At 43.1% G+C, this 21,419-nt stretch overlaps 1 protein-coding gene and 1 long non-coding RNA gene across 4 annotated transcripts in view; both read left to right on the top strand.

The window, feature by feature from the left end:
• Positions 1 to 11,821, top strand: part of DUSP22 (dual specificity phosphatase 22) — a 45,744-nt gene extending 33,923 nt beyond the window's left edge. For all 3 annotated transcript variants that reach the window (XM_061994421.1, XM_061994422.1, XM_061994423.1), the window contains exons 5-7: positions 3,608 to 3,682; positions 5,155 to 5,326; positions 8,048 to 11,821. In XM_061994421.1, the coding sequence (XP_061850405.1) occupies positions 3,608 to 3,682; positions 5,155 to 5,326; positions 8,048 to 8,233 (433 nt within the window). In that variant the 3' untranslated portion in view covers positions 8,234 to 11,821. The remainder of the gene's footprint in view (positions 1 to 3,607; positions 3,683 to 5,154; positions 5,327 to 8,047) is intronic.
• A 7,146-nt stretch (positions 11,822 to 18,967) lies between these two features.
• Positions 18,968 to 20,641, top strand: LOC133625386 (uncharacterized). Its single transcript, XR_009818692.1, has 3 exons — positions 18,968 to 19,042; positions 19,317 to 19,380; positions 20,119 to 20,641. It is a non-coding gene; the product is annotated as an uncharacterized LOC133625386 (long non-coding RNA).
• The last annotated feature ends 778 nt before the right edge of the window (positions 20,642 to 21,419 follow it).

Genomic DNA, 21,419 nt, shown 5'->3' with positions numbered 1-21,419 from the left:
ATGAATTTCCAGGGAAATACAGCAGGGATTCCCCTGTTAACATGTGGGTGTGCATTGAAGTGTCTCAAAAGCTTGCTTCTGCACTCACATATTCTACCTTTACCAAGCATAGGAATCAAGCAGTTGCTTTCAAGACTTGGGGTGCTGCTTGAGTGTTAAATGTTTTCACTGGGCTGTAATAAGAATGTTACTGTGGGTGATTGACTTCTCCAGAATCGTTGCCTCCTATAGAACCTGTTGCTAAAAAGTTAATTAGCTAGAAATCAAATCTTCTCTTCCCGTCCCTTTCCAGCTAATTGCCTTAGACTATGTGTTTCTAAGGAACTAACCTCCAGTGGACAGACTGTTAGTGGTGATAATACAGAAGCCAGATAACCTATTAAAAAAAGAAACGTAGGTGGATCTTTGCATTTACATTGCCAAGGAACATCAAGATGCTTTTTCTTATCTGATTTGGATGCTTTCTTTTTAACCTTTATAATGTTCTTAGAAGTCTGACTAGCAACAAATGAATATATAGATCTGGTATCATAACTGCCCTCAGCCTACTTTTGGACTATCCAGCTTGCTAGTAAGTTCAGATAACTTTTACAACATATTGGCAAAAACACTGTACCAGTGGTTCTTCCTGTGGTGTTTTCCCACTGTGAAGATGAGGCAGTTCAGGACCCAGATTTAGACTGGGAGATGTAAAAGCTAGATATCATGTAATAAACTGTCATGGAGTAAGTGTTCAGTCCAACAAACAGGCTGCAGATCACCGCATTTGTCAAGTGCTTTCCTGTTGTAGATGTTAATCAACTGTTTTGTGGTTAATGTAAGATTTGCCACTCTTCTTTTTGTCTGGCACAAGTATGGCTTATACTATAAATTCAAAAATGAGTTTAGGCAACTCTGCCTGCTGGAGCCAGATACCACAGAGCTGCGAGGGAGTACGTTTCTCCTTTTCTCTGACTCAAGCCGAGGAGGGGCCATGGTTCTACAGAGCAGCACTAATTCTGTCTAAGCTTGGCAGTTTCTCTTCTCATCTCATGAATGTCTGTAAACATTTACACTTGATGGTCTTTCAGCAGACTGAGTGTCAGCAAGAAGGAAGGGCAAATAAAACTGAGTGGATAGAGTTCACTGCTAGCTTTATTTAGTACCTTGCAAAGGTGTTATGCTCATTTGCAGATATTTTTCAAACCAAAGCATTGAAGTGTTTAACCAAAACTTGAGCTAGACCATTAAAGTGAATTGAGTGGTTTAGGAACTGTGCTGTTGGCCAGATTTTTGGAGCAAAAAAGATGGGTGTATGCGAGGATTGGGATGTTGTCAACCCAGGCCTAAGCAAGTTTCAGCTGAATGAAGCCATTCAATCTGGGATAAGTGCTCCTCCATTGTGCAGTAGCAATGCCTCTTGCACACATAGCCCAACATCTCATTTGTCATCTGAGTTCATTTATGTGAAGTTGATTGTGCTCCCCCCAGGCAGACCCGAGTGCCACTGTTTGTTAGAATGTGGCAAGTGAAAATGTGTTGGAATGGAAGTCTGAGTAGAAAGGAATTTGTAAGGCTTCATTCCTCTTCTTCCCTTATCCCACATACTTGATTGGTTTCTTGAGAAATAAAAAATCCAGAGCTGATGTGCTGCCCTAAAAGTTGGGTTTGCCTCATGCCTTGAGATTCTCCAACTCAGTCACTCATGTCTTCTTTAGCTATATTCTCCATGTTGTATCCATGATGCAAGAGCTGCCTTGGAGAGAGGATCTTGGGCTTTGGGACCCTTCTTTTTCGATATTTCAGTTTGAACATCATTCCCTTTGCAAGTTCCACAGGCGCGGTCACTCTATTGCATCACTGTTCTCCTCCGCCGGGTCTTAAGTGTTTATCATCTCAGCAGCTGCACTGCTGGGCAGAAAGGGAAGCTTCTTTTTATGTGGGTATTCCTAATTTTTGTGTGGCTGCTGGTGCTGGGCTGAGGTTTTTTTCTTTCCCCCTTGTGGTATAATATTCACCCTGAGAGGGGAAACATCTTGAATACAGGACGTTGTGTTTCATGGGTGTTGAGCGCATTGTGCTTTCAGGTTCATCTTTGCCAATAACCCAAAAGCCCCTTAAGCAGCTCTCCCCTCTGAGTTGCACACACTGCTGCTGCTTGTAAGCTTAAATTGCAAGAACACACAAAGGCTGCAGTGAGCTGCAGCTCTATTGAACTAAGGGGTGCTGCTTGCACCTGTGATAAATTGCAAGCAGCCCCAAAGGCTTTGCAGTCTGAAAGGGAGAGGCAGAGTGGGCATCTCAGGACTGAGGTGCAGAGGCAATGCTGCAGATTCACCATGAATGACAACTGTCCAGTTACTTTCCTTCAGACTTGCCCCACTTACAATGAAGAGACATATGTAAAGGATAATGAGAGCACAAACCTTAAAGTTTGTAAACCGAATTGTTATTTTCTCCACGTTCTCTCCTACACACACACACTTCTTTAAAAAAGGTAGGGTGTAGGCAGGGGTGGCTTAACACCCTGAAAAAGAGCAGTCAGAGGGGATACTGCATGCTGAGGGGAGGAGACTGGAAGGAGGGGAAGAAGCCAGGGCTTGAATTGAGGATTTTTTTCATAGCAGGGACAAAAAGGAAACACTTCATTTTGCAAAGAAGGAAGTCATAACATCTACACACGTCCTAGCATATAGCTGGGACTGTATGTCACTTCTGGAGGACTACAAAGGTGATCAGAGGACTGGAGCATCTTTCTTATGAGGAAAGACTGTGGGACCTGAGGCTGTTTAGTCTGGAGAAGAAAAGACTGAAGGGGGACCTCATCAACACTTATAAGTACCTAAAGGGCAGAGGTCAAGAGGATGAAGTGACACTTTTTTCTGTAGCACCCAGTGAAAGGACAAGGGGTAATGGGCACAAGCTGGAGCACAAAAGTTTCTGTTTAAACACAGGGAGAAATTTATTTCCTGTGGGAATGAGGGAGCCCTGGCACAGGCTGCCCAGGGAGGGTGTGGAGTCTCCTTCTCTGGAGGTTTTCAAAACCCTCCCGGGACATGTTCCTGTGTGACCTGATCTGGATGAACCTGCTTTTAGCAGGGGGTTGGACTAGGTGATCTCTATGGGTGCCTTCTAACCCTGACCATTCTATGATTCTATATGGTTTGAAGGAACAAGTGAAGTCAAAGTTAAGCGAAGTTTAAGCAGCAGGTAGTGGATGCCCCTTTGTGAGAAACAATGTGCTTGAGAACTGTTCATGTAGTTCTGCTGAGTTTGCTCTGACATCTGAGCATGCAAGGACATGCGAGATCAAGTTACTGGTTTAAAGAGGAATAAAGCACAAACTTAAATAGAGACTTGAGAGTCATCAGAAGAAAGCATTTGTTAATGTTTATCACACTGAATTACCCAAGACATCAGTTTCTTCAGCAGGTAGAGTGAAGAACAGCTTTGCCAGTTAGTGTTGTGTTCTGTTGGCAGACACTAACTTGTAAAACTTGTAAGACCTGTATTCCGTTCTAAATTCTAGAAACTGTGAAGTGAGCTTTCGGATAAATTTCTCTCTTTCTAAGTAATGATTTTACTAAATAGAGCACTTTCTTCATCCCCCTTCTGCTTCTGTTTTCAGGGCAAGGCATTTCAGAGAGAGCATCAAATTTATCCACGAGTGCCGGCTTACGGGCCAAGGCTGCCTAGTTCACTGGTATGTATGCCACTTCAAAAAAACTTCCTAAGGATTTTTCTGCCTTGATTTGAATGTTTGGCATTTTAATGATAATTTAGTGTTCATCTACGCTTGAAAACTAAATTCTCTTGGACTGAAATGCTCCCTTTATTTGAAGAGCCACAGAAGATTTATAGATACTATTAAAGCCTCGTGCAAGGACTTTGGAGTCACTGGGGTAGGCAGCTGCGTGGAGGTAAAAGGAGCCCAAGAAGTTGTTCTGGATGCTCTGTTCTTATCAGACCTTTTTGTCAAACCTTCTTATCAAACCTTTTTGACTAGAGATGCGTATTGACTAGGGATATATTATTTATTTCCCATTATTTTACTTGCTGTATTTCTAAAGATTATCCTAACAATTTGCTTAGTTTCCATAACAGCTATTTTGGTGATTTCAGAGTTGTTAAAAGAAATTTCCTCTGAACAGAAAGGGATCTTTTTTTCTTTAAACTGCTGAAGCATTCAAACGTCACATTTGTTACTAGCAAGGCTCTGATTGGAGAAGTGCTCCAGGGACTGTAGAGGGCAGAAAAGGAAATCCCACCCTGGGTTTTTTCTTACTCTCTGCTATTGGTTGTAGGCTTTCTGCTGTATGTCCAAGTGACATATCTGAATCTATATCTGGAATCAGAGTAATTTCATGATTTGAGCACTGGACTTGTACACAGGCCCTAAGCATAACTGCTGCTGACTCACGATAGGGCTGTGCACGAGTCATTTGGTTAGTCTCCATGTATTTAAAACAGGGCTAACTTGTCTGAATTCTGTAGAGCTTTGAAACTCCACATATTTAAACTTGCGAAGCATTTCAAAAACATAAGATGTTCTCAAGTTGCCAAGTGAAAGAGTCTAGGACAAATGTAACTCAAACATAATAGCCACATTTGGGGGTGTTTGTCCAGTGCTATCAAACCAGTAATAGTGACCAATTCTTACTTTATCCCAGCATTTCAGTTTTGAGAGTTGAAGTTGCCCAGTGCATGGATAGCAAAAAGAGGAAAAGAGCTCAAACAACCAGACATACATGCTTGAATAGTTCAGTTACAGTTCATTTCAGCCCGTGAAGCTGAAGCCTGTATTCTTGATGGAGAAGGAATGATCTTATTTCACTGCTCTGATCTATATAGGCAGAAGAAAGTGGGTGACTTATTGCTAGCTTGTTAACACTCAAATGTAACATGTGCACTGTCCCCTGGTTTTGTGAAGACTTAACACTTATTTATTCCTTCCCAATCTCAGAAATTACCATTCACAACCCACTTTCTTGATCTGGTCATAGATTTGTTCTGATGCATTTGAAAAAGCAGCACCAAACCATTTTAACTTGTTGTGTTTCTTACTGGTGGCTTGCAATGCAAGCAGTCTGCTGTAAGGTTGGGAAGTGATGCTTTTAACTGTCACAGATGAAGTACAGCACTACTTCAGTTTTTTGCACCTCCTTTTTTATGCAGCCTTGCAGGTGTCTCCAGGAGTGTAACGCTGGTGGTTGCCTACATCATGACCATCACAGACTTTGGCTGGGAAGACGCACTGTCTGTTGTCCGCGCAGCGAGGTCCTGTGCCAATCCGAACATGGGCTTCCAGAGGCAGCTACAAGACTTTGAAAAACATGATGTTGATCAGGTAAATTAACTACAGACAAATAAGCTGCAAAACACAGCCCCGAGTCTGAGATTGTGGGCTCCTCCTCATAATTTTGTGTCCCAGGTGGTTTATCTAATGCCCTGGTTTTGCTTTGAGGGAGCAGCTTCTTGGCCAAGCCTGCTCCACTGGAGAGCTGTAGATAGAACTGAAGGTATTAGGGAAGGTTGGATGGGAGAAGAGATGAAGCACAGTACCTAAACACCCCCTGCCCAGCTGTGCTCTCAATCCAGTGATTGCTTCATGTGTGCTAAATCACAATACAAGACTGACACTTCTGGAGGGGTAAAACCTAATGAGTGAATTGCCCAAAGCACAGCAGAAAGACCAACCTCTAAGTACTGGTTGCATAAAAACAGTGGGTTTCCCTCCAACACATTTATTTGGAGTAGTAAGCAGGAGAGAAATGATAAACAGAAATCTTTGCTATCCAGGAGTTAAACTAGGTTCTCATTATGACTTTTGTATCGTGTTCCCGCTACCTGGAGGAACAATCTCGTTCTGAGACTTCAGAATTTTTTTGATGTGTAAAACAATCTCAAATCTGACCCTTTTTTTTTTTTCTTCTTAGCCTTTGAAGGCTTTGTAGGACTGGGAGAATTGAGGGAACAGCAAGACTACAAAGTGGTTTTCATAAAACAAGAATTAGTTTCTTACCCTTAAAAAGAACCATCCCACGCAAAAGACCTGCACCCCGTGGGTGATCAGTGACTTCCACTTATGTTAACAACCTGCTCCAGCCCTCCCCTCCTTTTTCCATTGCTCAGCACGTTGCAGTTCTCTGGGTTTTTGGACCTATTGTGCTTATTAAAAATCAACAACAACAACAGAGGCTAATCAAAATTGGAGAGCAAAATACAGGAGGCAAAGGATGGATGTGTTTTGTTTGTTTGTTTGTTTTCCCCTTCCATCCCTGTCATCCTGCTGTGGGAAGCTCAGAGTTTAGAAATTGCCATTTGTTTTGCATGATGCAGTTTGCAACTGTAAATATTTGCTTTTTAAAATATTTAACTGAATGTTTCCTGGATCGTTTTGGACGGGTGTAAAGGTAAAGTAACTGATTTTTAAGAGACAAAAGTCAAGGGGGACTTTCCAGACTTGTCTCCTTCCTCCCTTACAGTCATTTCTACTCTAATTGGTCTGGGCTAACAGCAATGACAATTAAGGCTATATGCAAATAGCCTGACAAAGACAGTAACGTCTCTCTTTTTTCATCCACCATGGACGGCACATTCGGCCTTTTTTTCTCTGAGGGGGAGGCAGTAGGTTGCAAAAAGAAATATCCACCTGTAGTCACTGGCTGGGCTGTAGTTTCCTACTGTCTCTTAACAGCAACCACATCCTTAGCAGGTGTCTGTTTACACACCTGATTTCAGTGGAATAATGCCATCTGCCAAGGGTGTGAACTGTTTTCTGATTTCAGAAAGGGTGTTTTGCTCTGCCATTATAGGGTGGTATCCTGTGAGATTTCTGGAATGGAGTCCTTCAGATCTCAGTCTTACAGGAAGAAGTTTCCTCACTAAGGTCACAACGTGGTTTGCACTAATTCCAAACTTCCATCTCTGAGGCTTCAGATATGACTCAGTACCTTACAATCTTTTAGGAATGAAAGGGAGTAACTACAGTGAGGTCTTGTCTCTCAGTGTCCTAGGAAATGATCTTTATGGATAAAGCTGTCTATGAGCCCCAAGCAGGACAAACCTCTGAAAGTTAAGGCTTGAAAAATTATTATTACTGGGACACAGCAGTTGGGGTCTGTGTCAGCTTGCTGCTCCTGCAGAGAAGAGCAGCAAGTGTCAGGAGTGACTAAGTGGACTCAAATTCTTCACACTTGGTCAAAGAAATGGCAGAGAAGGATATGGTAAAGGTCTGTAAAGTTGAATGGAATAGAGAAAGTGAATGAGTGTGATTTTTCCCTGCTTCCCTGTTGTGTGAGATGAAGCTATTGATTGTCTGGTCCCAGTCAAGGAAAAGCAGGGACTTTTATACAATATGAACTTATGGAGCTCATTGGCATCCAGATGTCTTGGGGTAAAAATGTGTGGATTCAAAAAGTGATCTCAGCAGAAAAACTTATTTGTTGCTATGAAAGAAAGATACCATCCCAGCCTCCAAAAGTACCTGAGCTGAAAATTGCTGGAAGCTGAGGAAATGACCAGGGAAAAGGTCCCAACGTTATTGCCCTGCCATTGCCTGATTGGCATTTACATTGGGCTAATCTCGTACCAGGATACAGAGCTGGACCGACCTTCAACTGGTCCTGGTACATCTATTACTATGTGCCATATCCAGTCATTCATGTCAGTAATATACATATTGCTGATCTATAGCTTTTAAAGCTCCAGAACTTTTTCTTCCTAGAAGATACCCTTGCTGATACCTACAGTACATTTCTTTTACTACTTGATGTTTGTGGGCTCAAGATAAAGAACTTGTATGAGTGTTTTGTTTTCTGATCTTGAACATTCTTGCAGTCTGTTGTCACTTGAGCAGCTTGGCTTCCACACTGATTTATCTTACTGGTTGGGTATGCAATAGGAGTGGGTGCTTTCAAGTCCAGAATGTTCTTGCCCAGTGAGTGTCCCTGTATTACTCCAGTCAGCCAAGCTGTTACGCAATGTGTTCTTTTAGGGGAGGTAAGGTATTGTATCAATCTCATGTTATGGTCTCATCATATTGCATATGTATATTCAATTTCTGCAGTTCAGGCAGTGGCTGAAGGAAGAATATGGGGAAAACTCTTCTCAGGATCTGCAAGAAGCCAAAAATCTTCTGAGCAAATATAAAGAGCAGGCAGAGTTGCAGCAGAATACTGGAGGAAGACAGTGGAATAACAACTTCTCATCTGTGCCATCCCTCTCGTACAGCAACTACACAACAGAGACCTAATCGTAGGAGGTTGATTATTTTTTTCTTTCTACCTTTGAAAAACATCTTGCCATAAATTCCATCCCATCTTCAAGACTCTCAGCAGTAATCATGCAAACAATTGATTTGTAGAAAGCTTCTTGATGAAAATCCTACGTTACGTGTGTGTGTATGAGTGTGTTTCACACAGTTTTGTAATTTGGGCAGGATCAAGCTCTCTGTATGCCCAGAGACAGGATCCAGTTAGTGTGGTTGAGCCAGTTTGTCAGCCAGCCAGCCACAGCTACCTATCCCATTATGCCCACATTGCCTGGCATTTGCTGTGAGGTTAGCTCCACTCCTTTTCTGTAAGCGAGCAAAGGGCTCTGAGAGATGAAGTCTGGTGATTCAAGCTGTGGCAGTTTGACATCTCTGTGCTGTTAATGTGGCAAAGATGTGATAGCACCTGAAGAAGGGACTTGAGTCTGTTATCTCTGCTGCTGCTCCTCACAGTCCATTGGTGAGTAATCCCATGACAGTGGGCTTGACCCTAAGCGCTATAGGCTGTGAACTGGAGCAGGTGAGATATGGGTACATGGACCTTTCTACCAACAGCAGCATCTAGCAGAGAAGTGAGACAGACAGCTCTGAGTAATAACATCTTCAACTGCCACAGTTGTACTTGCCTCAGTGCACGTGAGACAGAGCTGTCGGTAGAACCGCCATAGACCAAGAGCACCGAGGCTGTTACCACGGCTCAGCTGAAGTGCAGTGATTTAAGCTGTGGTCTAGTCCCTCTATGGTGCATCTGCTCTCCTCAACATAAGGTTCTCTGAAGAATAGTTTATCAGGTCACTTCATTCCCCGTGGAACACGTGCCTCTTCCACACATGCCCATGTGCACACGATATGCCGTGTCTCCAAAGAGTGGGCTCGGATGGAGTGCCGGCACCTGTTTCTTTGCTTGTGCTGTGGTTTGCTCTTTGACTTCAGCTACCTCAAAAAATGCTCTTCTTGTCATTGTGGTTGTAAATGCAACCTTGAAAATTGCCTTGTGTAACCTTAATCTGACACCGAATGAAGTGAGCGGGTGCGTGTGTGCGTGAGGGTGCGTGTGTGCATGAGTGCTTCACAAATGTCTGTGCTTGAGAAGCTCGTTGTTTTCTTTTAGAATCACCCATGTTTCTCACTGGTTTAAAACCCAAGTTGTTTGAATTCAGCTTTCTGCCACTTTGAAACCACTGTGTATTTTGCTGTGATGGGATTTTTAGGAACGCGTTTGTAAGATTTTAAGCTACGTTAAAACGAGGGGCCGTGCTGCGCTCTACCTGATGTTGTGTGTTTCTGGAATGGACCCTGGCTCAAGTGTATTCTAAGAATGTAACTTCAAATATGTCACCAAGGATGCTGGGCAGTGTGTTGGTTTCCAGTGGTGTAATGGGAGGTGGCACTAATACCACAGTTGTGATTTCTCATCATTGGCTCAGAGGAAGGCAGGCCTATTTTTTTCTTGAAGATTCCAGAAAATAAATACCTCCCAAACAGCCAGTGTAGAAAAACAAAACCCAAACCCTGCATTTTTCTTTTCCAAACGTGGTGTGTATCGTGCTAAAAGCTGAGCACTGAGTGAGAGCAGTCAGCCTACTAAGTAAACTGTTGTCTCTTTTGATTTCTCTGGTGCTCTGACCTCCTGTCCCCTCGCAAGATTCCTCTTCTTGCCATTTCCTGCTTGCTGTGGGTGGCAGTGAATTCTTTGGGATGGGAGCAAGGCTTTTGGGGTGAGGTGAGCTCTGGCTGCTAAATATCTGTTGTTAAGCACCTTCAAAAAAATTTTATGGCTTGTGATGAATCTTGCATATCAATAATTGCAAAAAAAGGGAATGGAGTGTAACTGGCCTGGCTGTTTCATCTGAGTCCAAGCCTTCATCAGGGTTCTTATTGCACTAAGTGCTTGAAGTGTACTGAGCACAGTGAGAGCAGGATAATCATGTCTGTGTTGCAGTAAGGGATGCTGTTGGATTTGTGAAATGTGCTAGCATTGACTTTATTTTCCAGTTTGTAGCTGAATGAACCACTACTACCTGTTTGGTATATCCAGCAACTGTTCTGTGTTTGCCTGGTAAGGGAACTATTTAGCTCTTCTTGAAGATTTCAACCTGCAAATAATTGGCTGTTTAGGAGCTGGGGCACAGTAGTGCCCATGTAAGCAGTCCCCACTGTGCTCTGGGTAACAGGGTCTGACACGGGTTCAGGATGCCTGTTGGTTCTTCAACTTATCATAGGATGTGTAGTGCCACTTCACCTATCACCAAAGGGCAGCTTTGTGGAGCCATTCTGCCAGTGCTGGTGCAGTTACGCAATGAGTCCATCCTGTAGCCTGCTGCCAAGTACCCCATCATGCTTTTGGCACTCTCCTCCCTGTGGCAGTAACCCTGTGAGTGCTGGGAAGTTGGCAATTCTTTGTTCTGACAAGTACAAGGCAGAATGGGAGATATCTGTTAAGATTCATGTGTCCAAGAGTTTTCTGTACTGGGTTTTTTTTTTTACTGGTTTTGTTATCCCCAAAAAGCCAGTCTCACAAATAGGACTTTTTTAGAACTGTATTTGTCTTTAGGGCCATATAGTCACATCAATGTATGTTATGCTGCAGCTCAAAAGCAGATACAGGGTAACGCAGGAAGATGGAGGGAGTGCCATATTGTCAGCAAGTGGAAGTGCTGCTCTCTTTGAACGAAAAAAACACAGAAAAGGTATTTTCTGTAGTCTCTTGCTTCTACATCTTGTTTTGTGCTGTCTATAAACTGGATTTAGGAGTGGTAAAAGAGCAAGAGAAATCTAAGGAAACTTGAGTCTAGTTTATCAGTGTAGAGGGCAGAATGGTAGCTTACTTCTTTCTTACCACAAGATGCAGAAGAAAGAGTAGCTAGCAAAGGATGTCACCTTTGGACCTTTTATAAAGGGAGAGGAGCTACCACAGGCTGAGAATGTGACAAGATTTGTCTTCCAACTGGCCTTTCAGGGGCAGTTTGTAGGACTTTCCAGCCATCTGGAACATGGCCAGACCCCAGTCGACCTCTTAGTAGTTGGCCTTTGTAGTGTAGCTGATGCATTCAGTTATTTTGTTTCTGTACTTTAAAACACTGTTCTCATTTTGGTGTTCACTGGAAAATGTATAAAGTTTATAATACCTTATTGGATATCCAGATTTGAAATGTATAAATGATTTGGGGGGGGGGGGCTAAATTCGATATCCATGTATGGTAATAAGCAGATGTTTAGTGTTACACAATGTAGGTAATTAGTATTTATTACTCTGATTTTTAACCTGGAAAGAGTTGCTTCCTTACATTTTGTGGTTGAGTGGGAAGATATGGCAAATCATATCTCTGTTTTTTAAAAAAGGACAGTAATAACATTGTTTGCTATAATGGCCACTGCCTATAAAGGAGTCAGTGAAAAATTATAGTAATTACTTCAGCTAGTTTAAAAACTCTAAGCCTGGTAAGCTTCTTGATTCTCTGTCTTCCTTTTCCTGGGCATCTTAGTGAAGCCTTGATTGCTTTTTCCAAATGTTTGTATTTAATATGTTCTACAATTTTTTTACAAATAAAAGTAAATGTTAACACCTGATCTGCTTGTGTGTTTCTTGACATCAGTAATAGTGTCTGGAAGACTTTTACTCACTGTTTATAATCCCTATGGGTATAGTAAAAGTGCAAGACTGACTCGTTTTGGTATTTACATTACTTTTTTTCCCTCCTGTACACAGCCTTCTTGAGACTTCCACTCTCTTCACCACGTTCTTCCAGGTGAGTTCCCAAATCTGCAGCACAAACACCTCTTGACAGCAGTCCCACAAGAGGATATTGGTTGTTGCTCTCTAATTTACTGTTCCTGGCCCGTCGTTATGACAGGGCATGTGGTGAATCCATAGCTCTTTATTTCTTTGAAATACCTTCTTTTCCACAGCAGACTGGTTTAGGGCTTAGTTAGCTGTAAAACTTCAGTGGTTTACAGACTGACAAGACTCCAGGCCTTCATCAGGGGGTTGTCAGAGGAAGCTGATGTAAGTGATAGATGATGATTCTTGGGGGCAAGAAGATTACAAACTTAGCGTGTGTGTGTGTAAGGAAAAGCCCCATTTAAATTCCCACAGATAACGTACTGACTTTCTGGTTTGACACTGTCTGCTAAGAGGGTAATTCTGGTGTTAGAACAATCAAAAAAAAACCACCCCAGATCCCACATCAAAACCAAAAACCCCTCCAACCTGCTGAAAATATAGCCAGTCATGCCTAAATAGCCAGATCTCATGGCCACTTCAGCTGCTGCAGAAGGCTGAGCTGCTTGTGCAGTGGGACTCTCATCATGAAGGCAAAGGTAGATGGTCAGACATGGGTTTGAGGGCTTCTCTTTTTGCCCTATCCTCCTCTCTTCCAGCACTTGTTAGTTTATAGACTGCTGGGAATGTGTGGATGTTTCCTAATGGGACCTCAGGAATTCAGCTAATTAATAACATCCTCCGTAGAAAAAAGTTAACGTGTGTGTGGGTGGCTTTGAGTGTGCTAGAATGCACCTTGTTCATAGGTTTGAGCTCATCTTCAGTGTAAGCAGGATGGCTCTGATTTTATTAATGTGTCTTTCAGGCCTCTTCCTATTTTTCTATGAAGCAGACTTTAAATTCAGTGCTGCTTGCTATGTGAGGCTTCAGTTAGTAATTACCTCCTTTCTCCTGTTATCCACAGCAGTGTTGTAGGTGTATGTGCTATAGCACTGGTGGGACAGAGAACGTGTAAAATATAATCCCTTATGAACTAGGAACTTCTCTGAAATTCTAGAAGTGGCTTCCCCCTGCCCCCAGAGGAAAACAGCAGTTTCCAAATGAAAAATGCAGCACTGCTTTCTCTTCCTTTTGACCACACAGCACCTCTCAAGGGCAATTTTAACTCAAATTGCATGTAAAAATAGTGCTGCAGCCATATGGTGCCATACTCCTGCTCCCAACTCTCTTGTCTTGTTTTATTCAGTATTAGATGTAACTGTTGTGAGGTCTGTAAAATAACAGTTTTGACTTGACTTCCATTGTCCTGTTCCACCATGCAGTAAACTCAGGGAAATAGAGGGAAATAGAATGTCCTTAGGTGTGCTTATAACCCAGGAAGGAGTTTGGGCTTCACCAGCAAGTTACAAAAGTCCTTCCACCTCCTTCCAGAAGGTTGTAGTGGTGGAGGAAAAATGATGATGGTCTCTAGAAACTATTAGACAGCATGAGGAAGCTGGTCTTGTGCTGTACAATGTTTCTGTAGAAATCCCTGGAGACACACAGCGTGAGACAGAGACGGCTATTCTCACACTTGCAGAGCTTTAAAGGTGGCTCTTGTTTTCCACGTGCCCCAGCTCCTGCGTGTTTAACTGTTCCATTGCTACGTTCACTTGCTGTCCCATATTGCTCTTCCACCCTTGCCCAGGGAACAAATTGTTCTTTATACTTCTTTGAATGTGTGTTTTGGTCTAGGGAATTGTGCAGGATGCATTTTACTAAAAGTGAGTAGCTTGTGAGTAGCAAGATGACTTCCTGGAGTTTCCATGTTGTTCCTAGTGTAATTATTAGGAATAAACATCTAATAATGTATGTGCAAGGAGGAGGTGCCTTTTGGATAGTGAACTTTGTAGCTCAGTCCTTGGAGGAGACTCAATTCTGCTTGTGTGAGCCAAACATATCTGCAGTAAATTGGGAGTAAGATTCACTTGCAAGCAGTCTCAAATAATAGGATTTTCAGCCCAACCTGCACCCAGTTTCCATTTTAGCTGAGGCAATTATGAATGTGCTAGTTTATACCCTTTAATCTAGCAACAGGACAAGGGGTAATGGGATGAAGCTGGAACACAAAAAGTTCCATTTAAACATAAGAAAAACTATTTTACTGTTCAGGTGAGGGAGCCCTGGCACAGGCTGCCCAGGGAGGGTGTGGAGTCTCCTTCCTTGGAGGTCTTCAAGACACGCCTGGACATGTTCCTATGCGACCTGATCTAGGTGACCCTGCTTCTGCAGGGGGGTTGGACTAGATGATCTCTAAAGGTCCCTTCCAACCCTACCATTCTATGAATATGAATACATGAAATAATGACAGAGAGACCATAACTAAGACATCCGAACAGCTTGATGTGCAAAGTGGTGTTTGCTGTCTTGTGTGTTCACACAAGCATATTAGCAAAGCACAGCTATAGGTCTGTGTTTACAAATGGACCCTTTGAAAGTCTGAGTTCCAATTCCCCTTATTCCCTTCTTTCTCTGAAAGTGAGGTTTTTTTAATGTACTGGATAGAGTGGATGGGATTTTTGTTACAATTTCTTGAACATTTTCTCTTTTTCCCCTCTCTCTCTTTTTCTTTAAGTAACTGCTGTTTATCCCAGAGCTCTTGAGTCAGGATAAGTGAGTGCCAATGTGTGGCTTGCAGATAAGTTATTTTCTGTAAATGTGTGGTTTTTTATGTTACAAGGTTCTGATTTCTCTGATTGTGTTAACAAACACAATTCTACTGCTTGTGCATCTGTCTGGTGGTGGTGGTTGTTTGCCAAGCGTGCTGTGACTTCTGTGGATGCTGTCATCTTCTGTGGCGTTCTGGCTCCTGTGCAGCACTGGATGTTTTGGAAGAGTGACACTGATCCGTGACAGTGTTGAGCCTGACATTTGAAAAATTAAAAAGGGATATTTAACATTTATTTGGATGCCAAAAAGCCATGTTGATCTGTGGACCAGCATCCTATGCAGCTTACTGATTGCAAACAAGTGTTTTACTCGATTTTCTCTACTCCTTGCTTTTTAAGGCAAGGTGGGACTTTGTTGAAAGCTTATGAGCAGGCAAAAATGTGCCCAGTGTTTAGAGAAAGTATGTGCTTGAGATGTCAGAATTACAGCTGTGTATATGCTTGCTCACTACATGTTTTTGCAAGGACTGTGTTTTGGAAGTCTGCAAGTCAGTCTGCAGGATGAAATTTCCAAGCTAAATGGCTTCTGTAAACCCTGGTTGTCTCAAAAGAAGGGGAAAAGGAAAAAAAACCCAAACCTGAGTGATATGCAAACTTTGTTCAAATCCTCAGCTCCTTTCAGACATGAGATTCTTCTGGTTTTAGGTAGCTTCTTCACTTGAAAATGTCTGTTTTGCAATGAGGTTCTTCTGATACCTGATAAAGATCTCCATTCCTCTGGAAGGTGGTGTGTGTCATGCAATGGTGTGTGTCCTCCAAGTGAAGCCTCATTTTTGCAGAAATCTGAAGCTTGGGCCTATTTGCAAGATGCAGAAGGTGCTTCTGTTGCTCACAAGTGAGCTGGTTGGGCTAGTGCTAGCATTTACCCTGGGAAAAAAAAATGACTATTCTGTTTGAGAACACTGAAAATCGCTTGCATGTCTGCAAATCCTGGAGGCTGTGCAAGTTACGCTCTCTTGTCTCTCAGCTGGGTCAGTCTGTATGACTCTGAAGTTAACTGTCAGCAGTGTTTGGGGGAGGACTGGTAAAAGGTTTGTCACAAGACAAGATCCATCAGGGTGTATTGTAGTAATGTACTAATTCACTGCAAGTGCATTTTAGGCTTTGCTGTCACTGGAAGGATCTTAGATACTCCTCTTCCTTAACTGTATTTTCCAGAGACTGAGATGAGGCTTCTGACGTAGAATCATTATGCTGGAAAACACCTTTAAAATCATTGGGGCCAACCACTAACCTCACACTGCCAAGCCCATCACTAAACTAAACCATGTCCCTCAGCACCTCATATATGTGTCTTTTGAATAACTCTAGGGATGGTGACTCCACATGTTCAGTGTTGACCGTGGTTTCCTGGGAGTGGGTCACGTTACATCAAGTGCACTGGAGGAAGTGTTTGTCTTGCAAGACCTTGTGTATTTCCAGCTGGACTTTTCTCCCTTAGAATCATCTATCCCTGGCCTGCACATAAATTTCCAAAATGGCACAGGAAGGGTTACAAGAGCACCCAGAATGCAGTGAGACAGGCTGGGAAGCTCAACAGTCCTTCTTGACTCAAAAATCTTGTAGTTTTGGCTTATGGAGAAGGCATATTGAGACACAGACACCTTTTGTCCAATCTGTAAAATGCTGGACTGAGAAGCAGCTCTGCTTCTGCTCCCAAATCTCCTACAATCTGCTGTGTGACTAGGCAAGTTGCTTCAGTTCTGGTTTGCTTAGTTTTCCCAATAAAATGGCGAAGAAACAAGTGTTACAACTTTCCCTGGTATGGCTCTGTGAAGCCCTCAGTGTAAAGTACTGCATCAATCTTGCATATTGTCAAATGGGGGATCAGCTTCCTACCTGAGAAGTGTTAAAATACCTGTGTAACAGAGACATTCTGAAGCTGAGAAATGAGCTGTGGTGACCTCTTACTTAACACCCCAATCCATCTCTATAGGAGGAAGTGCTGTGTTGCCCAGGGTGGTGATTGGGTGACGATGGGAAAAATCCAGGTCAGCTTTCCCAGGTATCAATTGCTGAATTTCAGTGTGAATTACATAAAGTGCAGATGTCATTGTTTCTATAAAAGATGGAGGGAAGCAGAAGACCAGAGCAATTCTGGTTGTGACTGTCCTAGGCAAAATTCATCTTGTAGGTGAATCTGTGAACGCGAAATCTAGGGTAAAAATTGAATCGTATGGATATGGAACATACCTGTGATGCCAAGAATGATGGGAGGCAAATGGGAGAGGAATAGCAAATAGAGAAAATGAAAGCATCAGAATGCTCAAAGGTAGTGTGCTAAAGACCTGTGAAACGTGATGAGGTGCTGAGGGGTATGGTTTAGTTTAGTGATGGACTTGGCAGTGATTGGACTCCATGATCTTAAAGGTGTTTTCCAACCATAATGATTGTGTGTGCTGAGAGATGTTCCAGGCACTTGAAAACAGTCTGCAGGTGGGAAAAAAAAAAAAGAAAAAGAGGGAATCTTTGCTGTTTCCTATGCTTTGGATGTATGGTTACAATGCTAGGAAAAAATGGATGTCCTGATTTTCCTTAGGCTTGTTCTAGAGAGAAAGTGCATATGGAGAATATATCTAGTGAAAGCTGCTCTGGCAGCTGAGAACTGGAGGAGGAACAAAATTAGTGTCTTGTTCGCCAAGGTGCTGCTGCTACTTTGGAACTGTTTCATGGGAGACTTCATTTCTACAGATGGCTTGGAAACTCCAGGCAGAAGAGGAAGAGACTCCTCCTTGACTTTACTTTTTCTCTAAATGCATAGTGGTTGCGTGACTTGCAGTCAGTGACACTTTTTGAGAACTGACCCTCCCTCAGTTTGAGTGATTTGGGAGCCTCACTGCCTTGAAATATGTTGAACTTCCAGCAGGGTTGGGGACTTTGCAGTGCCTGGGGTGGGCACATCGTGTAAAAAGGAAAACTCCCTTCAACCTTGAACCAGAGTAGATCTAAACTGCATTATCAGAGAAATCTTTCTACTGATGGTCTAAAGATCAAGGTCTCCTGCTCTTTCCAAGGTTGCCTCCAGTGCTGAGCTGGGTGATGAGGACTGTTTTAGTCCCTTCAGGCCTGCTTCCCTCCCTTCAAGACTGAACAAAGATAGTTGCTGAACTCTGCATTGTGCATTCATTCAACGAAGTCAAACAGTTTTATTCACTTTTAACTTGAAGCATGTATATCGAGGTGATTAGAAACTAATAGATGGTAAAATAACCCATCTGAGGAACCAGGCTGTGGAAAAAGTTGAGGTAAGAGCAGGGAGAGCATGGTTGGTGAGTGCTCTGAGGGTAATTTGCTACCTCTGATGGGAAACAATAATAGGGAGGAAGAGACCGTAATCGGTGAATCAATCCTCACAGCTCTTTTAAAAATACCTCCTTTTTTGTGGCTTTGGTTACAAGAATGCTTTGTGGGCTGCAGAAGAAAGGCATTAATAGTTGTTTTAACCAAGCCGTATTCTAATTTCACGTTTCATGAAGTTCTGTGAACCTCTGAGCAAGAGAATTTCCACCGTGTGTGTGTCACCGGAGAGGGAGGCCAAAGGGGCAGCAGTTGTTTCTAAGCAGGGAGTTGCAATTCAAGCAGGAGCTGGATAGTGGTGGAGGAGCTCCCTTGTTTGAGAAGGGACAGGATGAGACACTAGAAACTCAACAGAAGCTACCAAAGTGATGCCTGAAGGAAATACATGACAATGAAGATGCATGTAAGGATCATCTCCTCAGGAACTGCAACAAATATGGTTATGTCTACATCACATAGAGTAAAACCTGCGTGGGGATGAGGATGAGGATTGCCTGCCTGAGGGTCTCAGCTGGCTCTGCTGTTCCACACAGGGTATGCCCTGCCTTCCCAGAGGGCTGGTGAACTTGGGTGCAGCTGGGTAAAATGCATGGAGCTGGGCCAGGGCTCAGCTAACAGCCTCGCCCAGCTCAGGCTGAACTGAGCACCGCCCCATGGTATGGTTCCTTGGACAGCTGGATAAGCTGTAGCCCAGCCAAGTAGGAGCTGCTTGTGCACTGGTAATATTGAAAATGCTCTGTTTGGGAGAAGATTAGCCTGAAGACCTGGAGGGGAAACTCTAAACATCGAGTGCAATCCTAAGATAAGCCTTTAATGCACGTGTTCAGAAGTCAACCACGCTTTGGGCAGTTTTGCTTCTTAGACACCCTGCAAAGTGGAATGATCAATATTCTCAGTCTGTCATATGTTGTTGCAGCCTTAGGAAACAGGAGCGTCACATTTCAGGGGTGATTTTTATCAGGCCCTGCAGATGCAGAGTCATTCGCAGAGGGAAGTCGCAGCAGTCAGAAAAAGGAAGACCTCTGTTGTGATAAACGTTCCCTTCCTCCTATCAATAATCATTAGGTGAGGGTCACATTTTAGAGAGGAGTAATTTATTTAAACCACATTAGTGATGGGGCATAGCCTAATCTTAAGGTTTCAAAAGAACTTCCAGCAAGGTGGTGTGCTTAAAATCCTCCTGCCATCTGACAGTTCATACAATAAACATGACAGTTGTTTGACTTGTGCAGGTGTGCCCTGTGATCGTGTTTGAAAGCAACACATAAAATGCAATGGAAAAGGAAAGCTTGCAGTCATTGCATGATTTTGAGTCATTGCATTTCTCTTTTTCCTACAGTCTTCTAGAGCTTTGCACCAAGGATTCTCAGTTTCTTGCACTGTTGGAGCGTTGGCAAGTCACGGTGAGTGCTTGTCAAGACCCAGAATTCTAACAGCCATAACAAGATAATCTGATCTTAATGGGGTTTGTGATAGCCTGGCTCAGTAAGAAAAAAGCATAATGATGTTTTTAGGGGAAAGCCAAGCAAGGCTCTGATTCTGGTCTGTTGGTTTCCTGCTGCTGTGTCCCAGGGAGCAGGAGGAACTTTCAGGAACTGCATCTGTTTCTTGAGAATGAGGCAGTGAGGTAAAGGTTTTGTTTTGATTTTCTGTGAGAGTGGAAAAGATGGCTAATATTGCATGTAAATAGAAAATGAAAGGAGAAGGAGTCTTTCAAGAATTACATTGGTGGACTACTGTATCTCAATGAACCAAAAAAAAGTAAGGTTGACATGACAACTAACCAAACTGGTGGCTTTTAGTCTAGAGTGTACAGACAAACTGCTAGTGAGCTGTACTTGGCAGTGCAATGGTTACAGCATGGCTGTGGTGCTTCTAGTAAGGAGTGGGAACATGAGGAGACAGCATGAACAGAGAGGAAAAATTAGGATTTGCAGGCCTGGACTACATGAGCCCATGCTGGCATCTGATGTTCTCCTGAGCAGTGGGAAGCTAGGCCTGCCTGGCTTGTGGAGGGATGAAAGAAAGCCAAATATGCAGCTGGAAGATGATGTTGCAGATGGACAACCTCTGCTCTCTTAAGCTCTGAGTAGCTTTAATCAAGCATGCACCGAGATGAATGATGGTTCTGATTTCTGCAGGTGATAACATTGGTTCCTTTGCTTGTGCTGTTTAGTGGCACCAACAACTATGCTCATCCCAAGGCACTGGAGGCACGTGGACTTCTTGTTGACCCTGTGCACTGTAGCTTCTTTGTGCATTCATGAACTGGAGGTGACTCTGAGGCTTCTGTGCTACTGTCTATCACTTCTCCATGCTGGGACACCCTGTGCTGCCTTGCAGACCTTCCTTGAATGACCTCTGTGCTCTGGAAATGTGAATTAAAGTGTAAATGTGTAGATTGTGTGTTCCCAAAAGGATCCTTTTCAGCCCTCTCAGAAGCACAAAAATTATGAGATCTTGGTTCAAGTGGGCATTCAAATGGACAATGAAGTCCTCACCTGAGAGATGCCTCAGGGGTCCTGACACATATGCAGTTTTAATGGGCAGCATTTACCATTGTTCAGGAAGGACTGTGCCAGCAGGGAATTTTGTTCACAGAATCATTATGTTTGGAAAAGACCTTTAAGATCATCGAGTCCAACCACTAACCTCACACTGCCAAGCCCATCATTAAACCATGTCCCTCAGCACCTCATCTATGTGTCTTTTGAATATCTCCAGGGATGGTGACTCCAACATCTCCCTGGGCAGCCCCTTCCACTGCTTAACAACCTTCTGTGTGAAAAAGTTCTTCCTAAAGTCCAATCTAAACACACATCCCTCTTGAATGCTACTTTAAATGTGCACATCCCTTTTGAATACTACTGTCTGTCCTATTCAAGAAACATTTTAAAAAGGCCTTGCCTTGCAGCTGGGGAAGGAAACTTCATAATTCACGGCTGCTTGGGCAGCTCAGCAGGATGAGAGCTGCTTGTCTCTGCAAAGAGCAACTCCTGGCCCAGACACTTTACCCCAGTGATGTCGGGGAGGAAACTCCTCCCAAGCTCCCTAACAGCAGGATCTGGCTTTTGATGTTTTGAGTAGCAGTTTGTTAAGGCCACCAAGTGGCCATTTTTTTTTCTGTCTTTTTTTTTTCTCCCCTCAAGGCAGCCAGCTACAGTGTGTCCCAAAGCCTAACACAGAGATGTAACAGGATTTTGCCTTGCATAAGCTGAAATCCCATTGCTTCTCTACTTCTCATACCATTGCACTCTCACAAAGAAATTCTCCCACTTGCAAGGATTAAATACCTATGGAAGAAAGGGGTTAGGGAAGCTTTAAAATACCCAGCAGTTTTGACAATATGCTCGTCACAGCAACCATTGGCAGTGACTTGTGTGCTGCTCAAGCAGTCAGAGCTGGGGAGAACTGCAAGGAGGCTGTTTTAAGTCTGGTAGGT

This window comes from Colius striatus, chromosome 4 (genome assembly GCF_028858725.1).
Source record: "Colius striatus isolate bColStr4 chromosome 4, bColStr4.1.hap1, whole genome shotgun sequence".
Taxonomy (NCBI): Eukaryota; Metazoa; Chordata; class Aves; order Coliiformes; family Coliidae; genus Colius; species Colius striatus.
The sequence above is the reverse complement of the archived record's forward strand: the minus strand, read 5'-3'. Positions and strand labels throughout refer to the sequence as shown.